This window comes from Ascochyta rabiei, chromosome 22 (genome assembly GCF_004011695.2).
Source record: "Ascochyta rabiei chromosome 22, complete sequence".
NCBI classification, from domain to species: domain Eukaryota; kingdom Fungi; phylum Ascomycota; class Dothideomycetes; order Pleosporales; family Didymellaceae; genus Ascochyta; species Ascochyta rabiei.
The window spans coordinates 142,685-163,848 of record NC_082426.1 but is presented as its reverse complement, the minus strand read 5'-3'; the positions used below and the strand labels follow the sequence as shown (position 1 = coordinate 163,848).

The following is a 21,164-nucleotide window of genomic DNA, read 5'->3' as shown; positions in this document are numbered from 1 at the left end:
CTATCCCTTGGCGACGTTGGATGTCAGGACGCGATCTCATTGTCTTGCTATCTCGAAAGTAATAAATAAACGTTCTGCAACCTAGTGTGCCAGTTCTGAGCGCAATCTTCGCGATTTGAAACGAAAAAGACACATCGATAGATATGATGTTTGTAAATAACTGTTCAATGATGAGAAATATTAGCCTGCTGCTTGCAGATTTGTTACTAATCAATGCAGCCTTGATGGACGGCAAGAACATGGTAGATTAATGTTTTCTGTAAGAACTGGCACATATGGATTTACACTGACATCATTGAGGTCTCCTATAACACTAGAAGGCTACTGTCTGGCCTGTCTGATTGACTGTAGCAGTCACTGATGGTAAGCCCACGGCGTCATACTTGAGCGAGGACGATTTGTGGAATGTGATTATGAAGAAGCTGGAACGTGGTGATATGGCCACACATTTGCCAGTTCTGGCTGTGCAAACTCCTAATCAGAGTCCGGCTCTAACCGCCATGTTCGCTCCTGAAACTGGAAAAAGAGATGAGACATCGCGGTAGCGTTGACGAAATTGTCACTGTCAGAACTGGATACCGAGGTGACATCAAACTATTCCCCTGCCAGGATAAATCCACCGCTGGTATATCAAGTGCCCCAAAAGCTTCAAAAGTTACTGATAGTGCTGGTTTGTTCGGCGCCCATATCGACCAGTCGATCTGCGCAATGCCCTTTGTGCGAACCCAGATTCCAGTAATTCAGTTCCAAAGCCGCCCAAAAATAGCAGATCCCAATGATTCCGAGCTTGTTGGGACTAGTTTCGCGCAACGTGAGTGAGTACCGCACACGGTCTATAACGTACACAACATCGCCTGGCAAACAATCGACTGAGGTGAATCCGATTCTGTAACTCGTGTAAAAGATACGGTTGATTGGAGAGCACCAACTGGTCTTTTGGAGCGTTGGAGGAGTTACTTGCGGGAGTTGTGAAATGTTGTCTCTGCTCTTGTCCGATGCAAAACCCGACTCCATGGAAGACTTGATATCTATACAAGTCTCCCACTGTGTGACTTGCAAAATATCTTCAATGGACGCGTTAAGACCACCACCGCTCATCCAATTGTTCTTCAATTTCTCAAATTTGTATTCACATTTCTCCCATGCAAGCGTCGTAAGTCGATGAAGCCGGCTGACTGCCCAATTACGGGTCTCGTACAAGACGGTCGATACCCGGGCTGTAGCCGGATCGATCTCTTCATTTAGAGTGGAATCAAGAAATTCCTCAGCGCAATACCTTACCGAGAGATCTGTGGACTCAATCAGGATGTCGACAAGGTGTGTCCGGGCTCTGAGATGTAGAATCAGGAAGTGTACACCAGCAACTGTGTGTAATTTTCCAACGACAAACGATCGACGCAAGCTCGATGCGTCTTTCACAATCTCGCTGCACGCGAAGTCTTCCACGCATGTTTGTGATACAAAAGGTCCATGCTGATTGTTTAGAAGTTGTGGTGGCATGCCGGCTGGTAAGGGTGCCGACAGGAACAATCCGAAGCTTTCCATACTGAAGTTAAGCGCAGGATCACCGCAAGTGCCCGACGATCGGACGAGCGAGAGAATGGCCAGATTTTGTGAGATTGTGATGCAAGCCATGATTGCATCAGACACGACTTGCTCCACATTTAACGAGTAATCGACTGGGCTTAGCTGCCTGACTGAGGGCTCAAGGAGGCTAAGAATGGCATAGATATTGTCTCGAGGATCTGTCGTGGAGGCTTCATGAGAGACTCTTAGGTATGAGATCAAAGTCGCTACGGAGTGTCTTGATGCAATCATTCCAGTGGTTCAGGAACCTTGATATCCAATCGACGACACTCTCGGTATATGATTGAAAGCGTACTGTGATGGAGTACGACACTATCCTCGTTGACTGCCAAGATCACCTACTGAGCAAGAGCGACTTCTTGAATGACCCAATTGCGGCTGAAGTACCTCAGGGATAGGAATACTTTGAGCTGTTCAGATACGATTGCACTGTGATCATGTCCCCGAACAATCCATGCCATGCACTCAGTGTAGCTGTTTTGCGGGTCGTGTATACACATGTGCACTGCTGAAGCCATCTTATAGATATCCTCCATCAGTCCCACCTGATGGTTACGCTCTCGCACATTGGTTTGGTCAATGCAAATAGAGTTTATCCATATCTTTCGGCGTTTGTAAGGTTGTCGCAGCCGTCGCAGAGCTGCACGGCAGTTCTTGGTGACGCAGTATCTTCCCATCTACCGTGACTTGCTCTGACTGTTGCGCATTGCCATATTCAGTAGCCCATGCGTAAGAGACCGCACTGTAGTTCAGATTTTGCTGTGGGCTGACATGCTCAATGTTGCAATTAATGGGATCAGCTCCCTTGCCTGGTAACAGCACAACGAGTCATATTTGCGAGTCTAATTTGAGTCTTAAATTCATAGAGATGTAACTAGGAGATGCTTGCTGAGTTTGCGACTGTAGGAAAGACCTGGCCAGGACTTCGCCGCAAGCAAGGCAGCATATGAAATCGGCAATGGCTTTGAGGTCCGCATGCAGTGTTGGTTTTAGATGCAAGGAAACAGGCAGTCTGCTTGTCCCTAGCTGTTGCTTTTATTACCTGTAGAAGTGTGTGGCGGATGATAGATTATCTCTCAAGGCGATTGCTTATATCCGACTTTCACGTTCGGACGAGAGCCGCGCCTTCGCTGACATGCAAAGAGCGCAGTCACCAGCGGTAGATTCCAAAAACAAGGCACAGAAGCTTGTTCTGGTGGCAAAGAACAGGTCCTGTGCAGGACTGGCATGGGGGGAAGCCAATTAAGCGGAGTGATCAGTCGCAGCCGGGAACTGGGTCGAGTGATCAGGCGTTTGGTTCGGTCTGTATGTTCGCTACCTAGATGTCGGCGTAGCGTAGCGAAATATCTACATGATCGACGTAGCACACTGTCTCTGCCCAAACTTCAAAGATGAGGGGGTGTTCTATGTATCCCTCTCCCTGCACGGGCCAAGGTCATATCAGTGTTCCGCTTTCAAGTCGCCAGCGGCCTGCGCAGCGGATGTGCCTCGGTGTTTCTACTCAGCGTTAGCATCTCCCCCAAAGCCCTGCCCTTGCTAACACTTACAATACATAATCGTCCAAGCTAATCAGGTCAGGTTCGCTGAAGATGAGATAGAAGTACTTGAGCGTCTCGGCCATCCAGAAGCTCTCGCACTGGTCTAACTTCTGGCTCTCTTGCTCGTTGGGCACCGTCACGTCTGCGATGGCCGAGTGTGCGAACTCGGCCATGGTTGCGTTGTTGATTGCTTCGAACATGCGCCATGCTGTGTCCGCCAGCGTGGGGTCGCCGGTTATGCGGTATAGGATGAAGACGGATTCGATGGCCTCGGGTCTATCCGCAATAAAAGTCAGTGTATGATATAGGGGTGGGCAGGAAAGGGGAGCGCACCGGAGGAGAAATCGCCTATCACTGATTCTTGCGAAGCCTGGCGCCAGACTGTCTTCCTTGATGATATCTGCTGCGTCCAGTTCCCTCACATATTCGCCGAAGCCTGCCGCTTTGACGGCTTCGTTCCACTTCTCGGTCCGCCATGTGCAGTCTTCTTCCCCATAACATGGAATTAGGGTGAAGCGCTCCGGCATGATCCCCGTCGGCATGCTGTCATACGCCCACACACATCCATCAACCAACTTTCGCGCTGTGGCTAGCTCGTCTGTGCGGTTGAAGATTTTGGCAGCAAGTGCGACCATGCCGCCCGTGAAACACGCGAGGTGCTGGCCCTCGGGGATAAGTTTGGTACTGCCAAGGCTGTTGATGTGAGCTGATCCAGACATCAGGATATCAGCATTCTGCGGATTGAGAGGCCGAAAAAAGAGGTGTTGCTTCGCTTCTCTGATAGCGTTCGAGTAGAGATTTTGGTATTGGGGGTCGAGGCCGTTCAGGAGGAGATGTTGTTTCGGAAGATACTCGTACAGCGAGTCGGACATGCCGCCCATGGTGAATGTCTTATCTTGCAAGAAGTCTTCGCGTGCAGGGCTGACACGGATTGGGAAGAGACCAGGGATCTGGGTGCGGTCCTGGTGCTTGGACAGCAAAGCGGTTATGCGCGCTACGGCGTCGTAGTATTTTGCATCTCCTGTAAGCTGTGTAAGACGTGTGAATTCGAGAGTCAACGAGCCTAGCTCAGCACTGAGTCCTTGGCCATCTGCTTCTTGGTACATGCGTAGAGCGGCGCTGGTCTCGATTAGTAGAGCTCAGGTGGATTACAGGATAAAACGCACTTTTCCCAATCCCAGCGGCCAATGGGCATGCGATTCGAGGTGTCAAAGGCAGCATACAGCATATCACCCAGCTCTGTAGCCTTGTCCAGGAGAACGCCGTGCTTTGCCTCGCTTACATCGTACGCGCTCAGCAGTCCTCCCAAATATCGTATCGTGGTCTCGAAAACATTCAGACGAGGAGTGGCACTTGTGGTGAAGTCGATGCTCCTGACAGCCTTTACAGCTGCCTCAAACTCCTCATCTAGACCCATGATAGCCAGAGTGTCCAGCGTATCGACAAGCGTTGCGCCGCGCTGGCCAAAGCCATTGGTATAACCTCCTGTTACCGGAGTGACCTCGTCTTGCAACCACGCGTGCTTCTTGTATCCGTTCCAGGAGTGCAAGAACGCTTCTTTCACGGCAGCCTGTCTATGTAGCCTTTCCGCTTTGTTGTGCTGGGTGTCGACGCCGAAGTCATGCTGTATGCGGGGAATAGCGGAGGGTGTGCCGGTCGGCAGTGCGATCGTAGAGGCGATCGGGTACTTGAGTGGTATGTCCTTCCATGCTACCGGTCCCTTGACTCGATTCGAGGACGTGAGGGTCGGTATGGGAAAGTGGGCGCTGAGTGTGAGTTGGCGAAAGGCAAGGTAGAGGAGGGTAGTGGCTATGCATAGGACAGCAATCCGTCGGATTATAGGGCTCATAGCGGCCGATGCAAAGTTCAGAGTGTCCAAATCATCTGGAACATGAGCGAGAACGAGGGAAGTGTCTCAGGAGACCGAACAGGATGCCTTGAAATGAATGGATACTGGTCAAGGCCAACGGAGCAGCTATTTACAACGAGCGGATAACAAGACAATGATGTCACTAGTGGGAGGGAACGCGGAGCGTACAGAAAAATCAATGCAGCAACACGGAGGCAGAGAGAAGAATTGGATTGATGACGAGAAGGGGCGCCATGCCCCGTTGCGGGCCCAGCGATGCCCTCGGACGTCCCAGAGTGGAGGGCTTGGCTTTCTTGACGTTGTGATTGAATGCGTCGCGTCCATCCAGGGTCCCGGCTGAGCTTAGCGAACGCTAGCAGGGGTAGCTTGTAGCCGATCTGATCCGGCGCCATGGACATTGGAGCTCTTGCGTGAGCCGCAAGACTGTCACGGCAGTCACGGCAGTCACGGCAGTCACGGCTGTCACGCTATCCAGTCGCAACGATGAAGTACAGCGGGTGTGTAGTGCAGTCGATGAAGCCAGCAAACAGATCCAAGCATTGCTGACTCTCCCAGGCTCTACTTCATCCCCACCTCAACCAACTCACCCGCCGACTCCTCCACCACCTTGAACGCTCTGATCCCCGCCCTCGAATCCGCCTTCCACACCCTCTCCCGCACCACCCCATGGTCGCTCACCTACCGCCTCTTCCGCGACACTCCACCGCGCTCCGACCCATCCTCTGACACCCCGTCCTACGCACACACATACCAGCACTTCCTGACGCTGTCGTCGCTCAGCCAGAACCGCGCATACGTACACCTCGCGCCGCCGCCATCCAGAGGCCCCGGCACCGTCGCAGCCCTACCCGCCCAGCAGAGCGAGGCACAGGCGCTGCTGCTGCGCAACCAGCTCGCCGCCCTCTGGAGCCCGCGACACACGCTGAGTGTCCAGAACGGCGCCACGTATGCCGGCGGTCTCTTCACCGTGCAGATTGGCGAGCTGCGCGCGCTGAGGGAGGGGCAGAGTGGCGGAGTCAGCAGCCCGGGGGTGCTCGTGTGCATCAGCACAGTTGCCGGGATCGAGGAGGGCGTTGCGGAAGGGAATGGCGCTGCACACGGCGCTGCTGCTGAGGAGGACGAGGTGGACTTTGGATTTGCGCAAGCTACTATACGCGAGTTCTGGGAGAAGCTCAAGGAGGGAAGGGATCTGGGGAGGAGTGAGGTGAAGGCGGTGCTCATGGTGCCCAAGGGGCGTGGGTTAGGGGAAGAGGAAGAGGCTGCGGTCAGGATGTGGTGTGAGGTTTTGAGATTGAGAGGGTGAAGCACGCACTGTACTGGAGGGACACGCCCTGTACTGGAGGGACACGCCCTGTACTGGAGGGACACGCCCGGATGTGCGGCTAGCTTGAGCTATCAGTGCTAAATTCTGTTCTCCAGTTGGCATTGGCGAGCACACAGACCTGCTTTTAGGAGCCCCTCGTCCTGCTCTACACCACGTCACAAGCGGTCAGACGCGGCTAGGTAGAGGAAAGAGTCAATGAAGGGCTCAGCCAGATCCGAAACCACAACAGAACCGGTGGAAGACGTCGCGTGGAGTAGCTGTCGAAAGGCAAAGCCATCCAATCCAGCCTCACGCAATCGGCACCAAAATCTCACAAAGGTACACATAGCTAGAACACAAAGAAAGAAAGGGTGACAGATTATCATTTCTTTGCTTTCGTACCTCCGCCTGGCTGCCTCGACAGGCCCGTTAGCACACGTTCCGCTTCTTAAGATCCCTACAGATATGTAAACTACAACAGAGAAAAGAGTGACAAAGAGGCATGTTAAGGGTGTAACAAAGCAACGTTCAGATTACAACAATTTACTCGACATCAGATCGCATCAAATCGGATCCATGCATGTGACGCCTTCCATTCCCTAGGTCAAAATGCAAAGAAAGGGGATATAAGAGAAGATGTGAAGGGCAGTCCAAAAGTTGGGTCAACCCTGTTTTGCTCGTGCGTCTGGCTTTCACTGGGCACCAACTTCCTCTTCAGCCCACCCGTTCAGACCACCGTCGCCCTGGATGGCAAGGCCGTACCCACCGTTGCCGCTGCCGAAACCACCAATGCCGGAGCTCAAGCTACCGAATGAGCCTTGCTGGGTTGCTTGGCTCGTGAGGGGTTGGTTGAAAGGACCTTGGGTGAAAACGGGGAGGCTGACAGCACGAGAATGCTGGGCACGAGCATTGAGATTGGAGGGAGCAAGCAGACCGCCAACGGTGGTAGCACCAGAGTTGTTGCCGTTAGGTGTACTGTTCATGAGGCTGAAGCTCGAGGTGCTGTTGTGCGATGCGTGCGAGTGGTGGGGCTGCGAGGTTGAATTCAGATCAGCGCCATAGAAAGCAGCTTGGGGAGACTGATAAGTCTGTTGCTGCTGCTGCTGCTGCTGCTGGTTGTGCTGTTGCTGCTGCTGAAGACCAACCTCGGCCTGCTGTTGTTGCTGTTGCTGGGCCTGGAGGTACATCATCAACGGGTTGTTGTTGCCAGTGTTCAAGATGTTGGCCGGGGCAGGTGCCTGGACCGAAGGAAACTGGCCGTTGGTACTGCCTCCCGAGCCGGGGGCGCCAGAGCCAGTTGGTGAAACCGACGGACCAACACCGCGGTTAGGCTGCAGACCGCTGATAGGCGACGGTGATTGCAATCCATCACTACCAGCTTGCTGGGCCTGAGACTGATTGTTGTTCATCTGACGAGGTGGGTTGCCGCAGCGGTCCTTGCCAAAGTTAACCTTGAAACGCTTGTACTCCTCGCGCCCTCGGATGGCTTCGATAGCCTTGATAGCGTTGGCGATGTTGGTGAAGTTGACAAAAGCGCAGCTCTTCTCGCGGAGGGTGTTGACTAGCTCGATTTCACCGTACTCCGAGAAGTCCTGCCTGAGACGGTCCTCAGTCCAAGATTCGTCAAGGTTACCAATGTACACGTTACGCGATGCTCCTCCGCTGACGGCCAGTGCAATCGCAGGCGGCAGAGCGCCAGAGTGCTTACCCCAACCAATCTTGAGACGGCGGTTGTGGATCATCAAGCCCTGAAGGTTGCTGAGCGCATAGAAGGATGCGGCAGAGGTAGGGTCGATGAAGGTTACGAAGCAGATGTGCTTGTCAGGGATATACCTGATGTGATGAAGGAGACCACCACGGACAACGTTGCAAATTTCCTCAATGGTTGTCTCGGGATGGATGTTTCCCAAGTAAACAGTACGGTTGCCCAAGTTGTTGACACCACCAGCAGATGTCGCGACAGCTGCAGCTGCCACAGATTGCTGAGCGAGAGCGTTGGAGATCATATCACGATCGGCACCGTTCAGAACGTGAGCGTAGCCAGGAGCAATGCCGAGGTACTGCGCAGCGTTCTGCTGCTGAGTCTTGGAGACGTAAGCGCATCGGTCCTTGCCGTAGTAGACACGGCGGGGAGCCTGCCACTTGGGTTCCTGGGGAAGTTGGGCAACAGCCTTGATGGCGTTGCCAATCGACAGGAAGTGAACAAAGCCAATGGCTTTCTCGCGGACAATCTTGACAGTGTCGATGGGGCCGAATTTGCTGAGGTCCTCGCGCAGCTCGTCTTCAGAGACATCCTCAGGTAGATTGCCAAGGTAAACATTTCGGGAAGCCCCTGACTGTTGGACGGCAAGGGCCACTGATGTGGGCACCTGCGAGGGTTTGCCCCACCCGATCTTGATGTCCTGACCGCGGATCGACAGCTTTTTCAAAATGGCGTCCGAATGGAAGTGGGTGGCAGAGCTGCTGTCGAGGAAGGAAATGAAGGCGCAGTTCTTGTCTGGCAAGAGCCTGACGGACTCGATTTGACCACTTCTTACGTGGCCAAGGATTTCCTCGGCAGATGTCTCCGGGGGGATGTTGCCAAGGTAGACGGTCCTGCTGGTGCCAGAGACCAGACCTGGGGCAATGGGCATGGAAGAACCAAATCCACCAAGACCCTGAGCTCCAAAGCCACCGAAAGCTCCAGTAGGCGACTGAGGACCAGCAAAGAAACCAGGCCCGTTCATGCTTGTGGGCGAAACGAGACTCTGGTACAACTGGGGTGAAAGGGGCTGCTGCAAGGGGCTACCCATGTGGTTAGACTGGTTGTTCTGCTGCGCTTGGTTCTGAGCAGCGAAATTGCCAAAGCTCTGGAACTGGGGTGAGGCGAAAGCTGAGGGAGAACCGGGTTGGAAAGGGCTGCCCAGAAGAAGCTGAGAAGGCAGCAGAGGGGTGAAGTTCATGTCGTATCCAGTGCCAGGAGTCTGCATGTCAGCGCCATTCTGGTTGCTAGGGTTCAGCCTGCCAGTGTTGATGGACATGTTGTTGGACCTCTCAGGGTGCCTGTCGGCATAGCCTGGCTGGTTCGTAGCGAAGGCTCCATGGGAGAAGCCATGGTGAGCGCCGTTCATCTGGCCGTTCATCTGGCCGTTCATCTGCCGCAGAAAGCTCGACTGCAGACGAGGTCCAGTCGGTGCCGACGAGGTTCCGTCGTGTTGCATTCCAAGCAGGTGCGGTGGCAGACCGAAGCTGTCCCGCGAGTTGTGAGATAGTACAGCCGTGGTGAGCGATGTATTACTGCGTCCAGGACTCGACGGACCGGACGGCGAAATATGTATGGTCGAAGATGAAGGTGCAACCGGTTGCAAGATGGTGGCCAAGGATGCGAAGCGTAGAAGCTAATGCGTCAATGCTTTGCAAGACAGTCTGGGGGCAGTCAGTCGGCTGGCCTGAGTTGGGACGGTAACGAAGCTCGGCGACAGGAGGGGGGGGGGGTGCTTACATCCAAGGGCGCAATGCTAAGTGGGGACTGAATATAGGGTGGATCGCGCGGAATCGAAGGCCAAACGAGTCTACAGCAGCTGGCGGGCTCCAAGGTATACCGAGTCTGAGCAGACGTCGACCAGACCAGCAAGGCAGGGTCGAGTGGAGGATTCGGGCACGGGATTAGGGGCAGATTATAAGCTGCTGATCTCAAGCAATGGCCACGGACGGGACAGAATTAGAGGCGGCGTGCTCAAGGGCAGATGCTGGCCTCGGGCTTGTTTTGCGGTCGCCGGTGCTGAATGAGCGAACAATAAGAATGAACGAGGCAAAAAGGCCGACTCTGCCAGGGGCCTCGGGGCTGGGAGAAGGGTAGATAAGGAGCGAAAGGACGGCGGGAGAGAGCGCGACCTGATGGCGGAGGTGGGAAAGGGAAAGGGAAATAAGAGAGGTGGGTAGAAAATGCTCTGCTCTCGGCGCGTTGCGAGACAGGAGAAGGCAGCGCAAATGAAGCCCCCAATACGGACTGGCGCGGCTGCCGAATTGCACGCACATGCCATGCTGTCCACTGTCCACCCTGCAACGCCGGCGCCCTGCAAACCGTGCCACCATCCACCGTTGCCAACGCCTGTGCCATTGTGCAATGTGGCGTCGCATTGCTTGAGCCTTGAGCCTTGAGCCTTGAGCCTTGAGCCTTGCAGCGACGTGTCTGCCTGTCATGTCTCACGTCACTCAGCTTGCCGCCGCCGCCGCCGATCACCACGGCAGGGCTGATGCAGCGCGGCGCAGCGGGTGCTTGCAGACTCGTGCCTGACTAACAGCACCACTTTCCCAAATCCAACAAAACCAACGAACACGGCCCGGCGTCTTTTTGGCTTCTGGCGCCTGGCTGTTTCGACCGGGTCCAGAGCTCATCGCTAGGTACTGCGGCGCAAGTTCCGTGGACGCTTCAGCCCCAGCATTAGCGGAGAGCACCGCGAACGCCTCGTTTCATGATCGTGAGGAAAGAAAGAAGAGCCTGGTCACGTTGCTCGGCCGTGGTTGATTTGCAAACCCATACACGGAATTGACTTTGTAGAGCTGCCGTGTCATCCGAACTGGCATTTCTGTCTGGCAGTGTCTGCGTTCCAACCTTCCCCTCCAGGAGTGGATACCTCGGCGCTTGGACCAGGCAGCCAACCTCCGATTGCCTCCCCCCAACTCTGGTCTTTTCGCCTGTTGCTTGCCCACCAGCAATGGATGTCCCAATCATGTCAGAATTGTATCCGACTATTGCGCAGTGCGCCGTCGTGGCGACAGCCTTCAAGGTCCTGCTGTTTCCCGCATAGTAGGTTCTCATGGCGAAATCGGATATCCATGCATGGACCCGTGTGCTCACCCTCTTGGCTAGCAAGTCAACCGATTTCGAAGTCCACCGCAACTGGCTCGCTCTGACCCACTCGCTCTCCATCAAAGAATGGTACTACGAAGTGAGCATCCAGAACCGACACCTGCAAGCTATCGAGACAAGTCTGACTCAGGTTATAGAAAACCTCAGAATGGACTCTCGACTATCCACCATTCTTTGCGTACTTTGAATGGCTCATGTCCCAAGCTGCCGCTTACGTCGAACCTGCCTTGCTGAATGTGAAGGACCTCAACTACGACAGCTGGCAGACCATTTACTTCCAGCGAGCAACTGTTATTCTTACTGAATTGGTCCTGGTCTATGCTTTGCATCTGTACTGCAGTGTCCCCTCTAGCCTGTCCAGTCATGCTGACCTTCGTCCAGCTACGTCAAGACTTCAAAGTCCAAGCTGACAGCACATGCTGCTGCATTGTCCATACTCCTTTCGCCTGGTCTGCTGATCATTGATCACATTCACTTCCAGTACAATGGCTTCCTTTATGGTGTCCTCGTGCTGTCCATGGTACTAGCACGCAGCAAATCGACAATACTCTGGTCTGGTATTCTGTTTGCAGCGCTCTTGTGCCTCAAGCACATCTACCTGTATCTAGCGCCGGCCTACTTTGTCTTCCTTCTTCGCGCATACTGTCTGGGCGAACGGCGAAGCTTTCCGTACATCTCTGTACGCTTTCTCAACTGCGTCAAGCTGGGCATAGGTATCACCGCAGTCTTCGCCAGTGCCTTCGGCCCCTTTGCACTGTGGGGCCAACTCGAACAAGTAGTTAGACGCTTGTTTCCGTTCTCCCGTGGACTTTGCCACGCCTATTGGGCCCCAAATATTTGGGCAATGTATTCCTTCACTGATAGAGTACTCATCTATCGTACGTCCCATCACTCACATGTACTTCTAGAAGCGAGCTAAATGATCCACAGTGGCCCCTCGTCTTGGTCTGACCGTCAACCAGGACGCGGTGAACAGCGTCACGAGAGGACTTGTCGGCGACTCCTCTTTCGCTGTGCTTCCCGACATCGTGCCCCTTACATGCTTCCTCCTCACTCTAGGCGCACAGATTGTAAGCTTCTCACTGGAATGCAAGGAATGGATACTGATTCTTGGCAGCCTGTTCTTCTCCGCCTCCTATACAAGCCAACATGGGAGACATTTGTTGGCGCGGTCACTCTCTGCGGCTATGCCTCCTTCCTCTTCGGTTGGCACGTTCACGAGAAAGCAATCTTGCTTGTCATCATACCGTTTAGCTTGGTTGCGCTCCGGGATCGTCGGTACTTTGGTGCTTTCCGACCTCTGGCGGTCGCCGGCCACGTCTCGCTATTTCCACTTTTGTTCACAGCAGCCGAGTTTCCCATCAAGACAGTTTATACCATTTTCTGGCTTGTACTGTTCCTGTTAACCTTTGACAGGCTTGCGCCAGCGTAAGTACAACCGTCAGTCCTCGCAAGCTCGACTAACACTGCTACACAGATCATCCGAACGTCGCCTCTTCCTGCTTGACCGCTTCTCTATCGTCTACATTGCTCTGTCTGTTCCTCTGATTGCGTACTGCTCGGTTTTCCACAGTATCATGTTCGGCTCACGTTACGAGTTCCTCCCCCTTATGTTTATAAGCTCATACTCGGCTGTTGGTGTAGTCAGCAGCTGGCTAGGGTTTCTGGTAGTCTACTTCGATACATGAGCTGGCTCAGAGATGCTCTGACTTCAATCAAACTACCAGAACTAAATCTGAGTCCACGCCACCTGTCTGGTGTTTGTCAAACGTCTAATAGCGTGACCTTTTTTCTCGTTCACAGTGAGGCATGACGGTTCGAAAAGAAGAGACGTATCAATTGTGAATGATATCTCACAGACTTTGGAAGACCGTCGTCTGGTAGGACGGTTTTTACTTATATCCGCCGGCCTTTCGTTGACCTTGAAGGCATACGGTAAATCGAAGGAGCGGAGCTTGGTATCAGATAGTGGAACAGATCAACTTCACATAGCAAGCAAGAACCAAAGTATGCAGTTAAGAATCGTTTGCAGCATACCCCATGGCTTATTGTTTGAGTTGGTGAAACGGATGGCTATGCCCAGGGCGAAGTGGGTCAGGCCTGTCAATTGGTTTGCTTGGTGGCTCAAGGCCATGAGCCCTCCGGCTTGACGTACCTACCATAGAGTCCGCGAACATCACTTTTGAAACAGATGCAAGCGACTCACAGCTTTCGCAGCTTGTTCAAACTCATCTCGACGATCAAAACAAGTCCAAATACGCCGGTGTTGACGTTGCAGCGGTGTGCAGAAGGTCGGCGTGTGTGAGGGAGCACTGAGAGAGGTCCATGCCGTTTAGAGTATGGGTCCGCCAAGGCATGGACTACCCGCGCACTCTACTACTTCTTTCCTCTGTCCCCCCATTGAAGTGTTTCTCGTCATCCTGCCGTTCTCGCCCCTCGATTGCCTCAACCTCTGCGTCCACAACTGCCACAGAATCAATCACGAAACGAAGAAACGCGCTCTCGGAACCAAACGACGCGTCTCGGAACGCCTTTCGGATCTACGAAGCTTGCGACAACTTTTACGACACCATAGTCGGGCGTGTCGCGGTAGCTAATACCTACCTCCAGTAACTCCCAGAGGAGTCGCACAATCAAAAACCCAAGCTCGACCGACCAACCCGAGCCTACGCGACGCGACTGTGGCTGCGCGGTGTTCCCGAAGGTCGCAACGCGATTGCAAGAGCGCGTGGGAGCTTCACATGAGCCCATAGTCCAGCAATATGGTATAGTACCACGCCTAGCTCTTCAAGCTTGGGGTCTGACTGGAACAGGTGCTCTTCAAACGCAAGCCAGTGAAGTTCGACCCCCCGCCGAAAAACGTCGCCGAACACGATGAGGTATGAGCTAGCCTACTACCAATTTTTGGTGTGTGACAAACTAAGATCGCCGGGCAGGTCTGGGTCATCGAGAAAACGGGAGAGGTCTACAACGACTATGAGAAGTATCTCAGGCGGTATGATGCACTACCGAAATGACGTCGAGTTCTGCGGCTTACTGATCTTTCTTTAGGTGCGACTTCTACGCTCAGGTAGGCGCGCTGGAACTGTGGGCCATGCAGTTGGAGATCACAGTGCTGACACGTGCCACAGAAACTCTTTACCTGCGAGTCGACCGGGCATTCAGGCTACACCTTCTTCGAAGCCATGGAGAGCCAGGTGAGCTCCGAGCCAGTCTGGGAGGGCATCAAGGTAACGGAAACGCAGACGGAAGCTTCAAGGGAGATTGACAGCATCTTTCCTGATGCTTTGAGGTCTCGTGTCCTCCACTTTGTCCAGTTCTTGACTACTCCACGCATGGACGACTTGGGTAAGTTCTACGTATTCTTCTCTTCTCGGGTGATAGCTAATGACGAATGATAGTCAACCTTGTGTTTGATGTAAGTGGATGCTCTATTAGACATGGATCGTATCTCTGCGGTGCAGCACTAACTATGAGCAGCATTTTAAGGAACATTACCTTGTCGGTGATAGGGTTTCCATCGAGGTTGAAGGCCCTATCGCCCGCCGCTACGGCGTGATCACAGACATCAGTGACAGTAGCCAGCTGCATCAAAACGCCTTCACACGGTCACCAGATGAGCAATATCGGTCCTACACCTACGTCGTTACCATGGACGACAACAACGAGCCCATTACCAAATACAGGGCTGCGGACATGCAGAGGGACAGGAAGTACTACTCGAAATTGATCTTGAAGCAATTTCTTCGCAGCACGGTTTCGAGAGAGTCGTGGATTGGTGCACCCTGGATGGCCAAGGAGCATCTGTCGAAACGCTACAAGATCCCCACCAAAATCCCTGACAACAAGACACGAGACGCAGTAATGGCGCAAAAGAAGCTGATCAATGGCTCTCAGCAAAACGGGGGCAGTCCGCCTATTCAACAGACCTACTCGCATCAGTTGGCAAACGGACACTCGCCCCATATCAATGGACATCCATCTCAAACATCTGCTCAAGGACCACACGCGTTCGTCAACTTTGCGACAAACCCTCCTCACGTACAACATCCGTCTCACCTCATGCACCCACACCCCCAAGGCTTTCCACAACAGATGGTAGGAGGTCCCCCTCAATTTGTGCATCCAGGACCCCCTCATCACCTCCCACAAGGGGTTCCCCTCAACATGCCACAAAATGCCTTACCACCCAATCTCGCGCACATCATGCACCATCCTCCTGGTGCATTGCCTGTCAATCTTCCCTTCCAGAATGGCTTCATGCAATACCAACAGTTTGCGCCACGCAACCCTCCGCAGCAACAACAACAACAACAACAGCAACAGCAACAACAACAACAACAGCAACAACAGCAACAGCAACAGTCACAACCGGCACTGTCGTCAAAGCCCTTCGAACCGATCAAATACCCTATTGAAGACTTGGAAATCTCTCAACCTCGCTTGAGTACCGTGCGACCGGCTCTGAAGTTCTTTTCTGACGATGTACCCGAAGGCGTTGAGGCACCGCCAGAAGACCAACAGACTGGGATTTTGATGAAGAGCATTGGTCCACTCCTCTGCGCTTGGGAGACACTCAACGTACACGATACTATTTACATGCTCGACTCGTTTACGTTTGACGATTTCGCGGATGCCATGCGATACACTTCGGAAGAGCAAGACTGCGAGCTATTTGTAGAAGTCCATTGTTCTGTGCTCAAGCAAATTGTCAACGAAAATGGCAAGCTTCAGGCTCCTCTGCCGCACATGACTGAGTTAGATGAGTCAGATGAAGAGGCTTCAAGCAGAGACTCTACACCAGCGCCAGAGCCAGAGCCACCAAAACGAACCACCCGCAGCAGTTTGAGAAAATCAGAGGTGCAACAAATCATCGAAAAGCCTCGAACTCCTACACCTGAGCCACCAAAGGAGCTCCACAAGGCTGCTGAGTTCTTGGCTGACTTTGACTGGATCGAGCAGTTGAAAACTCGAAATTTCCAGAATGGAGGTTGGCAATCGATTTTTGTTGCCCTTCTATACCGCCTGTCTTTTGATCCAATCCAGAAGGACACTTGCGACGAGGTCCTTACCGCTCTTGTGCCAGGCGACCAGGAGCCCACTATGGAGAACATCGCGGAGAATTACCGTAATTTAGATGTCAACTTGCGCGTCTCGGCACTAGATCAAGCTCTGCGCTTGACTGTCACCACCGAGGCTTTCCGAGATCAGTTGAACGCAGCTTCCCTAGAGATGACTCGACTACGCAAGGAGAAGATTGAGTTTCAAAGGAAGCGCAAGGAACTGTAAGTTGACGTTGTGATGATTCTGAGATGTGGATTAACATTAGATACAGGGCCGATGAGCTGTTTAAGCTGGATCTCGAACGTAAGATCAAGCTGCCTGAGAATACACCAGCATCGCCTTCAGATATGAAAGAGAACGAAGACGTGTCGATGGTCAGCGTACCGGAGTCTGTCACTGAAATCGCAGAAGGAGACGTCAATGAGTCTGAAGATGCATCCGCAGCGAAGAGTAGAACTCGCACCAAGAACAAGCGCAAGGCGGCCGTCGAAGAGGCCCGAAAGGAGAAGGCTAAGAAGGCAAAGATCGAAGCCGAGAAAAACAAAAGACAGAAAGAATGGGAGAAGTTGTTGAAGGCCCTCGACGAGAAGAAAGAGGAACTGAAGGAGTGCGAGGCAAATATCAACGAGCTGGACGACGACCTCCGCGAGACTCTTGTCCATCGCAGCAAAGTGCTGGGTAAGGATCGGTTCCTGAACAAGTACTACTGGTTTGAACACAACGGAATGCCCTTTGGTGGTGTTCCTAACAGTTCCACCGCTCAGTACGGATATGCCAACGGACGTATTTGGGTTCAGGGGCCAGATGCGGAGGAGCTTCAGCCCTGTCTGGAGGAGCCCGCTCTGTCGCAAGACATGCAACGGTTCAAGTTCACCATCCCACAACGGAAAGAGAAGGAAGAAGGATCGACACATCTTACTACTTCCAAGGACTGGGCCTACTACGACGACCCCGAGGACATTGATAAGCTGATTGTCTGGCTGGATGAGCGAGGCCACCGTGAGAAGCAACTTCGTAAGGAATTGCAAATCTTCCGTGACCGGATCGCGGAATACATGGAGAAGATGAAGAGGCATCTTACGAGAGCGGAGAGAGCAGAAGGGGACGACGACGACGAAGACAGCAAGCCCCGAATCTCGACGCGCGGTAAAGCGTATGCGGAGAAGGAGGAAGCGAAGGAGCGCTGCCTCCTCTGGACAAACAGCATTATGCTTGATGAGTACGGCTACACCCACTCCACTGAGTACGAGCCGCCCAAGAAGGGCAAGGCGAGGGTGGTCAAGACAACAAAGGGGAAGAGCAGGCGTTGATGTCGCCGACCAGCTGTTCCCCTGGCGGACTGGGTGATGGAGTGAGAGCGAGCGGCTGTGAGATGATTAACGAGAAGTGTTTTGGCGTTTTCCGGCGTTGCGATACCATCAGCATGTACACTCGGGCATTTTTCGGAGTTTGCGCATGGGGGTTGTGGTTACGTGTTTGCATTGCAACATGGAGGTTCCAGTGTTATGGGACAACTGGCTGAGGTGGCGCCGGATGCTACTAGCTGTTTGATACGTGTAGGGCTGATTAGCCTGGGATGTCTGTTAGTTGTCTGTTAGCATCATGGCTACACACTGCCTTTAGGGTTTGGATCCTGTACAATCCAACATTCAGAATGCTCAAGATCTGGCCCCTTCATCAAAGTTGCGATACTTGAGTCTCCGCTCATAGATTGCCTTTATAACTTCTACAGCTATTTGTTACTCATTGAATGCAGGTGCAGTTCGCTTGCTTACATAATGGCGTTGTTGGATGACAAGGTCGAAACGACAGCCTGCGCGCATTACAACAGTCGATACACCCCATCGACGGCTGCATTTGGCAACTCGTAGTATTCGCAAAACAAATCCACCGATACTAATACAGAAGGTAACACATCACCGAGGCGCTCCGTAGGCGGTAGTTGCTCGTGTTCGTTGCCCGTGCCATGGCTACGAATGGCGCGCGGAAGGGTGGGTTCGCTCCGCAGGCTCCCCACACGACACACACGATGCACTGACTGATCACCACGACAACAGGCTCCATGGACACCAGATCTGGGCTTTTGAACGGCGGCGCTGTCAAAGACATTGTCAAACCAGAGAACAAGAAGATCACCTTGAGAATCAAAAAGGCCGCGCCCAAGCCTACAGAAGCTGGAAACTGGAAGGAGAGCGATGCAAAGAGTATGTGCTGCATAGCTCATACAGGCAGTGCGATCAAAACAGCATGACCTGACATCACGCCAGACGCCGACAGCAAGGCTTCCACGACCGGCTCGCCAGTCGTAAACCCCCTCGACGAGAAGACACTCGCTGGATTCCCAACTGGTCGCCCGCTTGACGACAAAGTTGACACGATACAATGCAAGCACTGTCGCCGTCCCATACTCCGTGCTTCCTCGGCCACACACATCCGCGACTGCCTGAACAAGAAGGCAGATAAACAAAGGAAGAAGAAGGAGGCCAAGGAGGCCAAGGACGCAGCGCTCAGGAAGGAGAAGGGCGAGGACGACGATGGCGATATCCGCGCTCGCAAGTCTGCCACCAAAGGCCTTGAACCTGGCGCGAAGAAGGGCAAGAAGCGCAAGATCGACGGTGATGTCGAGAAGCCTGGCGCAAAGAAGAAGAAGAAGGACGAACCGAAAGCCAAGGGCGCGAAGCCCAAGGGACCCGTGGACGTGGAAAGGCAGTGCGGCGTGCCCCTTCCGAACGGTGGCTTCTGCGCACGAAGCCTGACATGCAAGTCCCACTCGATGGGTCTGAAGCGCGCAGTACCAGGCCGCAGTCTGCCCTACGACATGCTCCTCGCACAGTACCAGAAGAAGAACCAAGCCAAACAGCAACGTGAGTCCCACTCTCGGCAGCGCAACCGTGACAACTTGCTAACACTCCGTCCAGGCGCCGCGATAGACGCCAACGCGCCCCTTCCCGAAGACCTCGAACCCTCAGGCGCCGTCGACTCGGACGAAGAAAAAGACTCCATCATGGCGGCCCTTGCGCGCCACAAGCCCCGGCCACTGGCCACCTACACGCACGTCTCCCAGCGCTCCAAATACCAATACATCCGCATGAAAGACATGATTCGCTCCGCTCTGGGCGCTCCACCAGGCGCGTCTGCATTCGGTAATCCGCCCAGCGCCACAGACGGCATGAACGGCGGGCTGCGACTCGGGCTCATGGGCGCCCCGCCGTCGGCGACGAGCGAGAGCTTCCCCGGCAGTGCAGGAATGGGCGGGTTCCCCATGAGCGCGGGACTCGATGGAGGGAACATGGGACGACGACAGAGTGGCATGATGGCGAATGGCGGGAATGGTCCGAGACAGATCCTCCCCGGTCAGCTGCCAGGGCCTGGGGGGCAGAGGAAGAGCAGTTTGAGCGTTGGAGGGTCGTAGCTGGATTGGCCGAGGATGGGGCTGTAAGGATGACGAGGAGTGTGGGCGTTGTTGGGATCATGTTTACACGAGTAGGCTTTGGGACGGCGTGAATTGGCGTTATCAAGATACCCGGTTCTGTATTGTTTGGTTGGTTACGGGGCACAATAGGAGAGTCCTTATTTTCGAATCAAGATGGGTTTCATTCGATGCCACAGCAGCTGTGCCTGGTGGTTGACGATGTCGACTCCTATTAACAACTAGCGGCCCACGCCTCGCACCTCAGGATATCACTCGCTCATCATCGCAACATGGGGGTATCTCTCTCGTCGCAATTCTCCATCAAACCGGCCATATACTTCCCACTCCCGCACGCACGCTCACTGGCCCGCCATGCCCCAACGCACGCTCACTGGCCCGCCATGCCCCAGTAGCCCGTCCGCTGCGCCTTGGGCACCGTCATCTTGTAGTGCAAATCGTCCTCATCCTCGCCACTCCCAATCGCGTCACCACCGCTGTCGTCGGCATCGAACTCCTCGTCGTCGGACCCGCGGCGGTGATTCTTCTTGTAGGGGTCGCGGTCGAATTCGTCGTCGTCGCTCAGCTCGTCTTCCGGGTAGTCGTTCGCGTAGTACTCCTCTGCGTTTGAGTCGTCGTCGTCCGTGTCGAATTCCTTGTCGGACGAGTCCGAGCCGTTCCACCAGTCTTCGTCCGTGTCGTGCAGGACGAGGAAGCCGACTGTGCCGAACGAGGCGGGGGGCTTGCCGTCCGCGGATGGGATGATGGTCTCGCGGATGTACGTGTCGATTACGTAGTCGTCGTTGTCTACGTCCATGGCGTCTGTGTCGCCGTCCCGTGCGGCGAGGGCGGCGGCTTTTTCTGGCTCGCGTTCGGCGAAGCGGCGGGCGGGTGCCTTGGGTTTGTATTTCGAGGGTGAGACGTGTGTGCTTGTCTCGTCGTGCTCGAGCTTGTGGGACAGGGCTTCTAGTTCGCGGACGTCGTGCTCCGAGGGCTGCGTGCGGTGCGAGGCTTGCTGGACAGGGTTCGAGGGCATGACAGCCGACGCAGCTCGGGTGCCTGGTCGTTTCCTGGGACGCGGAGCTTCTTGAGGCGTGGGTTCTTGGACGGGGGCGTGCTGCCCATCTGTAGACGCATCCTGTTCCTCTGCTGCTCTCCGCTCGATGAAAACGTGCTTTGATCGCGCTCGTGAGACGGGATCGAGATGAAACCTCCGCTCTGTTGCTGGCGTCGACGTCCCTGATTCCAGTGGTGCGTCGCCAGGTTTTGTGAGTCGCCGGAAGAAGATGTCTGCTTCGCTCCTCTGCCTCTTCACACTGGAGTCGAAGATCAGGGAGTCGACTGGCGCTTCGGTGCGTTTCCGCTTGACGGAGAGGGTTTGTGGTGCTCGTTGCGACATAGTGCCAGTCTTGCAAAGCGCGAAAAAAATAATATACAATTGGGGGTGATGTAGTGTCGACTGCGTTCAGACATGAACTCAAGGCGCGAAAGCGCGAGGGGCATGCCCGCGGGAGATCGCTCGGTGATGTCAATTCACGAGC

General features: G+C 54.1%; 7 protein-coding genes across 7 annotated transcripts, besides 4 other annotated features; 4 read left to right on the top strand and 3 right to left on the bottom strand.

Moving 5' to 3' along the window:
- Positions 1 to 3,041: 3,041 nt before the first annotated feature.
- EKO05_0011264 (Mannosyl-oligosaccharide 1,2-alpha-mannosidase) lies at positions 3,042 to 4,974 on the bottom strand (the record flags this gene model as incomplete). The annotated part of the gene is made up of 4 exons (XM_038944333.1): positions 3,042 to 3,084; positions 3,135 to 3,401; positions 3,459 to 4,244; positions 4,292 to 4,974. The coding sequence occupies 4 exons, from the start codon at positions 4,972 to 4,974 to the stop codon at positions 3,042 to 3,044; spliced, it is 1,779 nt and encodes a 592-aa protein (XP_038792451.1).
- A 446-nt stretch (positions 4,975 to 5,420) lies between these two features.
- Positions 5,421 to 5,462: a tandem repeat.
- A 16-nt stretch (positions 5,463 to 5,478) lies between these two features.
- EKO05_0011263 (uncharacterized protein) lies at positions 5,479 to 6,298 on the top strand (the record flags this gene model as incomplete). Its single annotated transcript, XM_038944389.1, has 2 exons — positions 5,479 to 5,492; positions 5,551 to 6,298. The coding sequence occupies 2 exons, from the start codon at positions 5,479 to 5,481 to the stop codon at positions 6,296 to 6,298; spliced, it is 762 nt and encodes a 253-aa protein (XP_038792450.1).
- A 692-nt stretch (positions 6,299 to 6,990) lies between these two features.
- On the bottom strand, positions 6,991 to 9,498 carry EKO05_0011262 (uncharacterized protein; the record flags this gene model as incomplete). The annotated part of the gene is made up of 1 exon (XM_038947513.1): positions 6,991 to 9,498. The coding sequence occupies one exon, from the start codon at positions 9,496 to 9,498 to the stop codon at positions 6,991 to 6,993; it is 2,508 nt and encodes an 835-aa protein (XP_038792449.1).
- Positions 7,391 to 7,434: a tandem repeat.
- A 921-nt stretch (positions 9,499 to 10,419) lies between the features above and the next one.
- Positions 10,420 to 10,458: a tandem repeat.
- Positions 10,459 to 10,995: 537 nt separating this feature from the next.
- On the top strand, positions 10,996 to 12,838 carry EKO05_0011261 (Dolichyl-P-Glc:Glc(1)Man(9)GlcNAc(2)-PP-dolichol alpha-1,3glucosyltransferase; the record flags this gene model as incomplete). Its single annotated transcript, XM_038944382.1, has 7 exons — positions 10,996 to 11,087; positions 11,151 to 11,229; positions 11,288 to 11,481; positions 11,532 to 12,028; positions 12,081 to 12,220; positions 12,268 to 12,578; positions 12,628 to 12,838. 7 exons carry the CDS (start codon positions 10,996 to 10,998, stop codon positions 12,836 to 12,838), a joined length of 1,524 nt encoding a protein of 507 aa, XP_038792448.1.
- Positions 12,839 to 13,912: 1,074 nt separating this feature from the next.
- EKO05_0011260 (Dolichyl-P-Glc:Glc(1)Man(9)GlcNAc(2)-PP-dolichol alpha-1,3glucosyltransferase) lies at positions 13,913 to 17,524 on the top strand (the record flags this gene model as incomplete). The annotated part of the gene is made up of 8 exons (XM_038944254.1): positions 13,913 to 13,915; positions 13,964 to 14,029; positions 14,087 to 14,145; positions 14,202 to 14,220; positions 14,282 to 14,498; positions 14,552 to 14,568; positions 14,631 to 16,435; positions 16,486 to 17,524. 8 exons carry the CDS (start codon positions 13,913 to 13,915, stop codon positions 17,522 to 17,524), a joined length of 3,225 nt encoding a protein of 1,074 aa, XP_038792447.1.
- Positions 15,450 to 15,514: a tandem repeat.
- A 656-nt stretch (positions 17,525 to 18,180) lies between the features above and the next one.
- On the top strand, positions 18,181 to 19,626 carry EKO05_0011259 (SAGA complex subunit Sgf73; the record flags this gene model as incomplete). Its single annotated transcript, XM_038944411.1, has 4 exons — positions 18,181 to 18,205; positions 18,272 to 18,418; positions 18,482 to 19,078; positions 19,133 to 19,626. The coding sequence occupies 4 exons, from the start codon at positions 18,181 to 18,183 to the stop codon at positions 19,624 to 19,626; spliced, it is 1,263 nt and encodes a 420-aa protein (XP_038792446.1).
- Positions 19,627 to 20,014: 388 nt separating this feature from the next.
- Positions 20,015 to 21,022, bottom strand: EKO05_0011258 (uncharacterized protein; the record flags this gene model as incomplete). Its single annotated transcript, XM_038947512.1, has 1 exon — positions 20,015 to 21,022. The coding sequence occupies one exon, from the start codon at positions 21,020 to 21,022 to the stop codon at positions 20,015 to 20,017; it is 1,008 nt and encodes a 335-aa protein (XP_038792445.1).
- Positions 21,023 to 21,164: the final 142 nt, after the last annotated feature.